Source organism: Hippocampus bargibanti, linkage group LG08 (genome assembly GCF_051943395.1).
Source record: "Hippocampus bargibanti isolate YZ-2025 linkage group LG08, ASM5194339v1, whole genome shotgun sequence".
Classification (NCBI taxonomy): domain Eukaryota; kingdom Metazoa; phylum Chordata; class Actinopteri; order Syngnathiformes; family Syngnathidae; genus Hippocampus; species Hippocampus bargibanti.
In genome coordinates, this window is record NC_142741.1 from 24472948 (window position 1) to 24485135 (window position 12188).

The 12188-nt window shown below is 40.3% G+C and overlaps 2 protein-coding genes across 2 annotated transcripts in view; both read right to left on the reverse strand.

Annotated features, from left to right (window-relative positions):
- Window positions 1–1237: 1237 nt before the first annotated feature.
- Window positions 1238–12173, reverse strand: ildr1b (immunoglobulin-like domain containing receptor 1b). The gene is made up of 8 exons (XM_089002786.1): window positions 11873–12173; window positions 9660–9830; window positions 8031–8180; window positions 6679–6798; window positions 5807–5953; window positions 4864–4989; window positions 2982–3772; window positions 1238–1523 (listed from the first exon to the last, which is right to left on the reverse strand). The coding sequence occupies exons 1-8, from the start codon at window positions 11931–11933 to the stop codon at window positions 1485–1487; spliced, it is 1605 nt and encodes a 534-aa protein (XP_088858912.1). The 5' UTR covers window positions 11934–12173; the 3' UTR covers window positions 1238–1484.
- Window positions 1539–12188, reverse strand: part of tmtops2b (teleost multiple tissue opsin 2b) — a 210341-nt gene continuing 199691 nt past the window's right edge. Inside the window, exon 5 of the transcript XR_016115803.1 lies at window positions 1539–2481. The gene's annotated coding sequence lies outside the window, so the exon portion shown is untranslated. The remainder of the gene's footprint in view (window positions 2482–12188) is intronic.

A 12188-nucleotide genomic window follows, 5' to 3' on the forward strand; every position in this document is an offset into this window, starting at 1 on the left:
TGAATTATGTGTTAAAGTAAACAGATGTAACTCACTGTTATCTAAATGCCCAACACTAATTCGTCAAGTTCAAGCCAATTATTATTAAAATGAACAGACACAAGAGGTTTATAACGCGAAGAACGTTCATAATTAAACATCTTTGGTACGACTGTACTTCCTGAACCCCGAGATGACCAATCAGATCACAGTACCTCAGCCTTGGTAAAAACGTCATCGCAAAAAAGTCAACATTTGTGTATAGAGTATAAATTAGTACGCTATTACTTAGCATTTGAAAAATATTATTACTTGTTTTTATTATTTGAGGGTTTTTTGTGTTGATTTTAACATTTTGTGTTTCTTTAATGGCAGAAAGTGAACAGTCCCGTTTCGGGCATAAACAAAACACGTGTAAAATGGCGTCTTCTGGTGGACATTTTGACCAAATTCAAGTCCTTTACTCGTTAGGTCGAGCTCCAAACCAGCCCACAGTGGGTGGATTCAAATGTATTTATTCAAAACAAAAACATAACACACACGTAGAACAATATTACAGTAAAACTGATATGTAGAGTGGTTTCCTGCAAGGTCAGGTTTCCTCTTACAGTTACAGTAACACAGTTGTCATGGTTTTCAGTCTATTTATATTGCAAAGTCGAAAAAAACGAACGTTTTCCAATATTTTGACAATTAAAAGAAATGACACAACTCCTCAAATGATTAGCTTTGGCATAAAAACATTGACTTACTGCTAAAAATAACAAGTCCATCCTTAAAGGACAACCGACGTCACTTTTTTGTTTCTTAACTGACATCAGAAAAACGTTTTATAGCATCTAAAATACCCAAAACAGTATGATAGCAGTATGATATTTTTAGTCAAAAGCAAAACACCAATAAAAATGACTTAAAGTGTCTAAAAAGTATTTCAATTTGAAACCGGAAGTGGCCAGTTCAGAAGGTCCCGCCCCCAGTTCGTGACGTCACACCAAGACGTCGTGCCTTGCTCGAGAATCAACACAATGGCTTCAGATTCGGAGAATATGCTTTCTTGTTACACGTACAATTATCAATATGATTCAAATAGTTCTGAAGAGGAAAGCATACATGTTTGCAATCGATTAAATATCGTATTCCATGCCATTTTGAGGTATCTGGGGGCGGGAAATGTAGCACAAAAAGAGGCAGAAAATGGCGACAAAGCTCCTGTAATGCGCCAATGTGTCCTTTTTTTTCCAGTCAGAGGCATTCCTTCAGTGACGTAACGTACGGTCTCGTCACCAACTAAAAAAACAAGACTTCCTGAATATTCAGCGCCAGTCTTAAGACGTAAAATATCGCTACATGCGGTGGAATCTTTGTAAAATACGCTCAGTAGAAGTCATTTGAAGACATTTTACAAATTATGGACACAACTTGTCCGGAGACGTCGGTTGTCCTTTAAGTGACAAACAGAGAAAGATGCAGCTTACTTTTCCAGCTTTTGTTATCAAAGAAATGCTTCAGATGACTACGCTGGTGTTGCTACGGGAGCTCCTATCCTATGGACAGAAGACTCGGTTAGTTCAAGTGTCAAAAGGTTAAAAAAAAAAATTTAAAAAAAAGGAATGAGTAGTGTCATTAACTCATTCACTGCCATTCACGAATTTATTCGGGAATTGAAAATATGACGAAGAGCGCAAGGGCTGAATGAATCCAGGTTTTGTTTATTCTTGCTTGGGTGCTGATAAAACGCTGACCAGACCTCTGGCAATGTTTTTTCCCTTGCACAAGGGGGCAGCATTTCCCTTTTTTTCCATGTTAGCGCTTTGTTCCAGCTTCAGCTGTTGTTAAGCGCACCAGATAAATCAATATGTATGTATTGCATTTTATTTTGGACAGCCGCCCTGACGTGTGGCTGCCGCTGCTCACCCACAGAAAAAAATATCCTGTGACTGTAAAGTGTCCTTGAGAGTTTTTAAAGGTTTCTTATGCTGCATTGAATGTTTATGTAGGCCTAAATCGCAATACAGTGATACCTTGGCTTACGAACTTCCCAGACAGAGTGTGTAAGGCGAAAAGTGTGTATCCCAAAAATTAATTTCCCATAGGAAACCATTAAAATGAGAATAATCCGTTCACAAGTCCCCATAAAACATAATTTTCTACTTTCTAATTTTCTAAGCCTTAAAACGACACAAAATATACATATTTTAAGTATAATAAATGTGCTATGGTATTATAATTAAAGAAATAAACTGCACTGTATAATAAAGTCGTTTTATTTACCTTTGTGATGGTCGTTGAAGGCTTGATCAGCATTAAATACTTGATGAGGAACGTAGCCTTCTTCTTTCACCATCTTGAGGAATGATCCCTTGTAGGTGCTTTCTCTGCTATAATTTTACCTTGTTCCTCATCAATTACGTTCTGTTTAGCTGGGTTGCTAGCTTTTTGCATCAAGTGTACAGATGGCTTGTGCGGGTTATTTGTGGAGCCTGATTGATGGGATATTTTAACCTTGCAGTATACACTCTATACTATCAAAGTTGAAACGAGTCCAAATTTCACTGTTTTCTATCCATTTCATCACTCTCTCTGTCGTCTTCCTGTCTCTTTAATGTTTGACACCCCCCCACACTGCTACGTTCTAGACCAATCACGTGGCTTTAACCGAAGACTGGGGGCGGGGAATAGAGGACAAAAAAAAAAGTCGGCAGCCATTTTCTTTTTTGGAGAACGGGCTCGTTCACGAACGACACATCATTGTGGTGCTCCGTGTGTATCCCGAAAAATAGTTCGTATGTCAAGGTAAAATGTTGAAAAACGTAACGTTCGTAAACCAAAAAGTTCGTAAGCCAAGGGGATCGTAAACCGAGGTATCACTGTATTCCGTGCGAGCTGGAATTCAAGTGACAACACTGGAGTGGACACATTTTTGCACATCGTCTGGCAGTGAGTGAGTTAATCCTCACCATAAATTAGTGTAAACAAAGAGAATGTGCGCGAGTGTTTCTTACCGAAAGACGGATGTGGTTCCCGCGGTCGCCGCCGTATCCACGTTGGCTCTCCACAGAAGAGTAGCTGGGGGGTTTCTCGGCCCAATGCCTCTCTTTGGCCGCCCTTCGCCTGCCGCTGTCCTCTTCATCCGAGCTCCAGGAGCCTTCGTGGCGTGGCGGCGAGTAGCTTCTCTCCCTTCGCGTGTTTCTGCTCTGCAACTCTTCCATCAAGTTGTCGCGGCTGCGAGTCCGAAGCCTGGACTCGACGCTGCTCTGGTCTCTGTGGACGCGGTGGTGGTTCCCTCTTCCTTGCCTCAATTCCCATTCGGAGTCGTCGCTGTATTCCCGTCTTGGAGGTGAACGGTCTCTGGATCGGCGTTGTTGAACGCCCCTTCGAGAGGGGTCGGTACTACTACTGGACTGGCTGGAAAAGCGGATCCCGCCTCTGTCTGGCCGGCCACTTCGGGAGAAGCTTGGAACACGCTGGATGATGGGAGGTAGGGTGACCACCCTTCTCTCCGTGCCCCTGACGCCCATCTCATCGAGGGCCGATAGCATGCTGGGGGGTCCGGGGGTGTAGGGCACAACGGGAGGCGGCGGCTGAGGCTGAAGCACTCGCGGGGGCACATTCTGAACGGGATGCACGGGGACGTCCAGCCCCCTCACCTGATTCTCCAGGTAATCCAACACATGGCGGTTGCTGTGAAGACTGCCCGCAGCGCTGCCATTCGGGTGGAGCTGCGGAAGCATCACGGGGGACAGCTGCATGGGTGCCATGGCAAAGTTTTGTTTACTTGGGTCCGAGTATGAGCCTGGAAAAAAAAACAAAAACAAAAACAACAACGGAAAATGAAGTTACGTCTTTCTCCTAAATTAACTCATTCACCGCCATTCACACATTTATTCGGGAATTGAATTTATTTTTTGTGACTTGGGTGCCGAAAAAGCGCCGGCCAGAACTCTAGCAATGTTGTTTTCCTTCCACAAGGGGCCAGCATTTTCCTTTTGTCCATGTTAGCGCTTTGTTCCAGCTTCAGCTAGCGCTATATAAACCAATATGTATGTATTGCTTTGTATTTTGGACAGCCGCCCTCATTTCAAGCTCATATAACTCCAGACCCATATAACTTAATAATTAACTCTTTTTCTGATGAAAGAAGAGAGAGTAACGTTTCTTACGCTGCAATACAACCTATAACCAATTATCCGCACACACAAAAATCCTGTGACTGTAAAGAGTCCTTGAGTTTTGAAAGGCACTTCAAAATAAAATGTATTATTATTATTATTATTATTATTATTATTATTATTATTATTATTATTATTAGCTAGCTTTCTATCTATTTGAATTATTCTGTGTTGAGTGAACGCTGGCGCGTGTGACTGCCGCTGCTCACCCACAGAAAAACGGATCTAGTGACTGTAGTGACCTTGAGAGTTTTGAAAGGCGCTTACAAATGAAATGTATTATTATTATTATTATTATTATCATACTAATGATAATAAGTATAATAACAATTATAATTATAATAAGTATTATGAGTAATCATAATTATAATATTAATTAATGATAATTATTATTTATTATTATTATTTATGATTAAATATTATTAAGTAGTATTATTCATTATTATGATTAATTATGCTTAATTATGATGATCAATTATGATTATTACTATTCTTAATTATTGATAATTATGATTATTATTATTATGATTTATTATTATGATTTATTATGATTATTATTAACCAGCCATCCATCGTGCCACACTCGCTATTCTCATCTGCTTTTCAATTCTGGATCTGTGGCCGGAAAGTAAAAATCATATGGCCCTTTGTCTTTCAAAATAAAATCATAGGATGCATTCAAGACAAAGAAATGACTTTTTTTTCCCAGAGTTACCTGAATACAACATGGGGACACCCTGGATGGAGTTGTTGGAGCTGATAGGAGCGTAAATAGGTTGGCCGTGCACCCAAGGAGCCATGGCTCTCTTGGCATCACGCAACATCCTATGTTGCATCACCGCTACGAACAAAGCAGAGATGAAATTCAATAATAATAATAATAATAATACCATAGCACATTTATTATACATAAAATAAGGTACAGTGAGACCTCAACTTACGAACTTAATTGGTTCCCAGACAAAGTGTGTAAGGCGAAAAGTGTGTATCTCAAAAAAAAAATTCCCATAGGAAACCATTAAAATGAGAATAATCCGTTCCCGGGTTTTCATAAAATATAGTTTTTAACTAAATAAGCCTTAAAACTACACACAAAATACCTTATTCTATGTATAATAAATGTGCTATTGTATTGTAATGAAAGAAATACAGTGCATTGTGGGTTTTCTTCGGTCCCATCATAGTAAAATTATCAGCAAAAAGCTCCAAGTAGGCGATCGACGTGTGCATTCAATGAGAGGGGGTGTGCAAAGTAGCGCCGGCTGGAGCGCTGTTCGATCGTGTGCTTCCGCCGAAGATCACTCCGCCAGCCGTGGTGGGTGTGTATTATGAAAATAGTGCTTATTATAAGGTTTAGTTTTCATTAGAGGTTCTTAAGACGAAAAGTTTGTAAGATAAGGTGTTTGTAAGTTGAGGTCTCACTGTATATTGTGTGTAGTTTTAAAGCTTATTTAATTGAAAATTATGTTTTATGCGGACCTGGGAACGGATTATTCTCATTTTAATGGTTTCTTATGGAAAATTAATGTTTGGAATACACACTTTTCGCCATACACACATTTTCTGGGAACCAATTAAATCCGTAAGCCAAGGTATCACTGTACTTCAATAAAGACTCAAGTCAGAGTACTGCATTTGGACCCAATATTCCCGTGTACCTTTTTCCGGGCAGCAGCAGGTTTCGGGACAGCAAGGGCAGCGTACGTAACAGCAGCACTTTTGCGGGCAGCACTGACAGCAACATATGCACAAGAGCATAATGAGCAGCAGGGCGCCCAGGATGATTAACAGCACCGTTAGCCAATCTGGCACACAGCATCAAATATTCAGGATTAAAATAACAACCAAACAACAACAAAAAAACAACAACCAGGAATTTTCACTGGTAATACTTGGTTGAAAGTATTTGCAGTCAATTACGCTATATAGCTGGCTAGCTATTAGCTATCTATTCGTTATGTATTAGCTATCTATTCGATATGTATTACCTATCCATTCACTATGTATTAGCTATCTATTCGCTATGTATTAGCTATCTATTCGTTAGCTATCTAGCAATCTATTTTAGCTACTTCTGGGTTGAGTGAACGCTGGCGGGTGTGGTCGCCGCTGCTCACCCACAGAAAAAAACTTATGCTGTGACTGTGAAGTGACCTTGAGAGCTTTGAAAATAAAATGTATTATTATTATTATTATTATTGTTAATTGAGCAGATGTAGGCAATCCATCAGCTATGCGTCTTCAGTTGACCTCATTCAAGATGTCTTGAAAATAGCTAGCTATCTTGTTATCTAGCTATTTTGCTAGCTACTGTATCTATTAGGTATATAGCTGGCTAGCTATTAGCTATCTATTCGCTAGGTATTGGCTATCTATTCACTGGGTATTAGCTATCTATTAGCTATATAGCTGGCTAGCTATTAGCTATCTATTCGCTAGGTATTGGCTATCTATTCACTGGGTATTAGCTATCTATTAGCTATTTAACCGTTGTCTGAAAGCTTTTGTGGGATAAAGTGAGGGTGCTTACGATACACGATGAGCTTAACTTCTCGATCCGAGTCACCCGATGTGTCCCCGGCGGCATCGATGGTGCAGAAGTATACGCCATTATCCCACCACATCACCTCAGTGATAACCAGATCAGCCTCTACGGGGAACAGAATGAGGTTATTTAAAATGTGCGCGTTAAATCATTAAAGGACAAGCGACACCATTTTTTTGTTTCCTAACTGATATCAGAAAAACGTTTAATAGCATCTAAAATACCCAAAACACGCTGGATGATGTTTTTAGTCAAATGCAAAACACCAATACAAATGACTTAAAGCACAGGTGTCAAAGTCAAGGCCCGCGGGCCAAATCCGGCCCACCACATCATTTTTTTCGGCCCGCGAAAGCAAATCAAACTTGTTAAATTCCATGATGATTGCTAAAATCTGAGCCAAAATTTCATATTTTTGGATGTCAACCACAATAAAAGTCATTATTCTTGACTTCAGATTTGAAAACGAGTCATTCATTAATTTGCTGTGTGCTCTATATGTAATATTTGAAGGGATTTAAACATTCTAATGGCTTCCCCAAATTCATAACGGCCCTCGAGAGGAAACCATAACTACAATGTGGCCCGCGGCAAAAAATAACTTTGACACCCCTGACTTAAAGTGTCCCAAAACTGCCACAAAATCAGCTCGGAACTGAGCAGATTTAGAAAGTCCCACCCCCTTGTTCGTGATGTCACCATTGGTCACACATTGCCTTGCTCCAGAATCAAAACAATGGCTTCAGAGAGTTCAAATTCGGAGAAGATGCTTTCTTGTTACTCATCCAGTTTATGAATATGATTCAAATAGTTCCGAAGAGGAAAGCATACATGTTTGGAATTGATTAAAGAAGTCCTTCCGTATCAAATCGAGCCGTCTGGACTCTAAAGTAGCGCCCAGATAATGCAGAAGATGGCCCCCAAGCTCCCTTGGAAATGGGCTGATTTGTCCGCTGGGAATTTGTGTCAACTAGTATCAAATAGTAGTCTTGGTGCAACACACAACGATTCACCATCGCGTTATTTATGTGTTTTCCTTCTAATTTCGCCATCAACACGGATCAACACGTTTTCAGACCAAACAGAAGTACCCAAAATTCATTGTGTGTCGCTTTCTCTGTCAGGGGCGTTCCCTCCGTGACGTCACTTAGGGGATCGTCATCAACTCGAAAAACAAGACTTCCTGAATATTCAGCGCGAGTCTTAAAAGGTCAAATATAGCTATATGCGGTGGAATCTTTGTAAAATGCGCTGAGTAGAAGTCATTTGAAGTGATTTTACAAATCATGTGGTGTCGGTTGTCCTTTTATAGTGTTTTGCTTTATCCGTAAACTTACTGTTTTGAATGGTAATTTTGCGGTTCCGGTATTCGACACCCAGCATGGGCTCATTGAAGCCTCTCTTTTGGACCACCGTGCGGACCGTGCGCTGGCGATCCGGGCAGTCGTTGGCTGGGTCCTGACCCAGTTGGAGTGCGGCCTGGTAGCCTTCACGGACATACAAGGGTTAGAATTATTTATTCATAGAATTAAAAAAAAAAGCCAGACTGCAAATTTAATGGCAGGTATGCCACACTGTTTAGCTCATATTGTCAATTGATAAAGGAAACTAGCTAGCTAGATGGATAGCTAGCTAGATAGCTATCTAGCTATCTAACTAGCTAGCCAGCTATCTGAGTCAGGAAACATTAGGAAGCTATCTATTAGCTATCTATTAGTATCCATTAGCTAGCTGGCTAGCTATTAGCTGTCTAGCTAGCTGGAAGCTGCCTAGATGTTGGCTATCTGCCTATCCGCTATTTATTTGATATCCATTAGCTAGCTAGCTATTAACTGTCTAACTGGCTAGCTGTTGGCTATTTGGCTCTCTATTTACTATTTATTTGCTGTCCATTAGCTAGCTAGCTTTCTATCTATTTGAGTTACTTCGGGGTCGAGTGAACGCTGGCACATGTGGCTTCCGCTGCTCACCCGCAGAAAATGTTATCCTGTGACTGTAAAGTGACCTTGAAAGTTTTGAAAGGTGCTTAGAAATGAAACGTATTATAATTATTATTATCAAATAGATAGAAAGCTAGCTAGCTAGCACATAGCTAATAGATAGCCAGCCAGATAGCTAGCTAGATAGCTAGTCAGCCAATAGATAGCTAGCTTGATAGGCTACATACGCAGCTAGCCAGCTACCTCAAATAGATAGAAAGCTAGCTAGCTAATACATAGCTAATAAATAGCCAGCCAGATAGCTAGCTAGATAGCTAGTCAGCCAATAGATAGCTAGCTTGATAGGCTACATACACAGCTAGCCAGCTAACTCAAATAGATAGAAAGCTAGCTAGCTAATACATAGTTAATAGATAGCCAGCCAGATAGCCAGCCAGATAGCTAGCTAGATAGCGAGTCAGCCAGTAGATAGCTTGATAGGCTACAAACGCAGCTAGCCAGCTAACTCAAATAGATAGAAAGCTAGCTAGCTAATACATAGCTAATAGATAGCCAGCCATATAGCTAGCTAGATAGCGAGTCAGCCAGTAGATAGATAGCTTGATAGGCTACATACGCAGCTAGCCAGCTAACTCAAATAGATAAGAAGCAAGCTAGCTAATACATAGCTCATAGATAGCCAGCCAGAAAGCTAACTAGATAGTTAGTCAGCTCATAGATATATAGCTCGATGGGCTAGATAGGCAGCCAGCTAGCCAGACAGCTAATAGATGTACATGTACAACTAGAGAGAGTACTACATATGTTAAATTTGTACACCTGACAGCTGCGTAGTGCGGTTGCAAAAAAAGCATAATGCATGTAGATCACCGGGCTTTGCCAAAACGTGATTCATTTTTCTATAAAATTCATTCAGAAGGTAAACAAACTGGGGGGGGGGGGGTTATCTGATTGCATTGAACATAGAAATTCCATTCGATTCTGTGATTCCCACCCAAGGAGAAAGATGGAATTGCAAGGACTTACTTGTGGAGTAGTACTCCAGAATTGGATCTTTACAGAAGGATTTAAATCTCCAGGTAATAAGGACATCCTGTGGGTTTGCAGAGGTGGAGAAGTCGCAGCGAAGGATGACAGATGCAAACAACATGGTGCTTCTTTCTGTCTCTGGAACAATCACCTGGATGCACAGCAGCTCTGATGGACAAAAAAAAAAAGACAACGTCTTCAAATAAACAATTCTCAAGTCGTTTGATCTGCAATGTTTACTCGAGACTGATGTCGTCATTGCTGGATGGCTATAAATGTGACAGAACAGGTTAATACGAAGGAGATGCTTTCTTATTACTCATCCAGTTATGAATATGATTCAAATAGTTCTGAAGAGGAAAGCATACATGTTTGCAATCGATTAAAGAAGTTCTTCAGGAGCAATTTGAGCCGTCCAATGTAGCGTCCCAGAAAATGCACAAGATGGCGCCCAAGCTCCGTTGGAAATGGGCGGATTTGTCTGCTGGGAATTTGTGTCAACTAGTATCAAACAGTAGTCTCGGTGCAACACACAACAATTCACCATCGCGTGATGTAATTTTCCTTCTAATTTCGCCATCAACACGAAGTTTTCAGACCAAACAAGTACAGCGAAGGACTGCTACAATGCGTCTTTTTTTCCGTCAGGGGTGTTCCTTCAGTGACGTCACGTACAGACACGTCACCAACTCAAAAACAAGACTTCCGAAATATTCAGTGAGAGTCTCAAAACGTCAAATATAGCTATATGCGGTGGAATCTTTGTAAAATACGCTCAGTAGAAGTCATTTGAAGTGATTTTACAAATTACGGACACAACTTGTCTGAAGCCGTCGGTTGTCCTTTAAGTAGAGTACGCTTAGTGGAGCAAAGTGTCACTAATGATTTTTGACCAAAGCCTTGTATAGTGTTTGTGAAAGCAGACTCATTCCTGTAAAATTACAACTAAAGACATGACTATAATGAGTTCAGGCACTTGCTGAACAATGTAAACAATCATTTAAAAAAATATGGGAGAACCAGTTCCGACAGTGTCGATTAGTAAAGGTGTCAAGTACAGTGATATCTTGGCTTACGAACTTAATTGGTTCCCAGACAGAGTGTGTAAGGCGAAAAGTGTGTATCCCAAAAAATAAATTCCCATAGGAAACCATTAAAATGAGAATAATCCATTCCAAGGTCCCCATAAAATATGTTCTACTTTCTAATTTTCTTAAAACTACACAAAATATACCTTATTTTATGTATAATAAATGTGCTATGGTATTATCATTAAAGAAATAAACTGTATTGTATCATAAAGTCGTTTTATTTACCTTTTTGATAGTCGTTGATGGCTTGATGGAATGGATAGCTTTTGCCTCAAGTGTCTCAAGGAGCTCTAGGTTGACATATTGGAAGTTGTGAAATTGCGTGACAAAATGAATAGAAAACAGTGAAATTTGGACTCGTTTGAACTTTGATAGTTCAAAAGCAGAGTGTAGACTGCAAGGTCAAAATATCCCATCAATCAGGCTCCACAAACTACCCGCACAAGCCATCTGTACACTTGATGCAAAAAGCTATCAACCCAGCTAAACAGAACACAATTGATGAGGAACAAGGTAAAATTATGGCAGAGAAAGCAGCTTCAAGGGATCATTCTTCAAGATGGTGAAAGAAGAAGGCTATGTTCCTCATCAAGTGTTTAATGCTGATGAAACCGGCCACTCCATTCCATCAAGCCTTCAACGACCATCACAAAGGTAAATAAAACCACTTTATTATATAGAAACAGTTTATTTCTCTAATTACGAGACCATAGCACATTTATTATACATAAAATAAGGTCTATTTTGTGTAGTTTTAAGGCTAAGAAAATTAGAAAGTAGAAAATTATGTTTTATGGGGACTTGGGAACGGATTATTTTCATTTTAACGGTTTCCTATGGGAAATTAACTTTTGGGATGCCCAGTTTTCGCCTTACACACACTTTCTGGGAACAAATTAAGTTCGTAAGCCAAGGTATCACTGTATATCCACAATGGTGCTCGAGGCGATATGGTCACGTGATGCATGCGGCCTTGCCCTAGTTGCAACTGTTGATTATTAACTTCAGTCTTGTTTGTTTTCATGATTTCGCCCTGTATCGGTTTAAAAAAGATATATATTCATGGGCCAACTTAGTGAGCAAGTTAGAAAAAGCCGTTCAAATGCATAAAAGGCTCACCTGTTGGAAGGTACACCACCAGCAGCAGCAGCAACAGAGTCGAGCGTATCATATTTCCCATCACCGCGTATTGTTCCCTCTATTCTTCCACTACAGCGTCGCCGTTGATGTTCCAAAATCCACTCAAACCTTCCAATGTGGCCGATGAAAATCGTTCCACATCGTCGAGCAAAGTTTCCCTCCCTCAGGAAAACATGTTATTCGAAAATCGTAAACTGTATCGTTCGAAAAGAGGACAAAAGCACTTGTATGTTCCCACAGGTGCACAGGAGTGTGCAGTCTCCCACCCCCGTAAATGCGTCACGGACTCCGCCCC

What these genes read in the sequence shown, in the direction of transcription:
- ildr1b (XM_089002786.1), bottom strand. Translation starts at nt 11,933, where the DNA reads ATGGGAAATATGATACGCTCGACTCTGTTGCTGCTGCTGCTGGTGGTG. An exon ending in CAAAATTACCATTCAAAACA is followed by an intron (nt 6,799 to 8,030) that starts GTAAGTTTACGG and finishes TGTTCCCCGTAG; the next exon opens with AGGCTGATCTGGTTATCACT. An exon ending in GGAACCACATCCGTCTTTCG is followed by an intron (nt 1,524 to 2,981) that starts GTAAGAAACACT and finishes TTCTGTCCATAG; the next exon opens with GATAGGAGCTCCCGTAGCAA.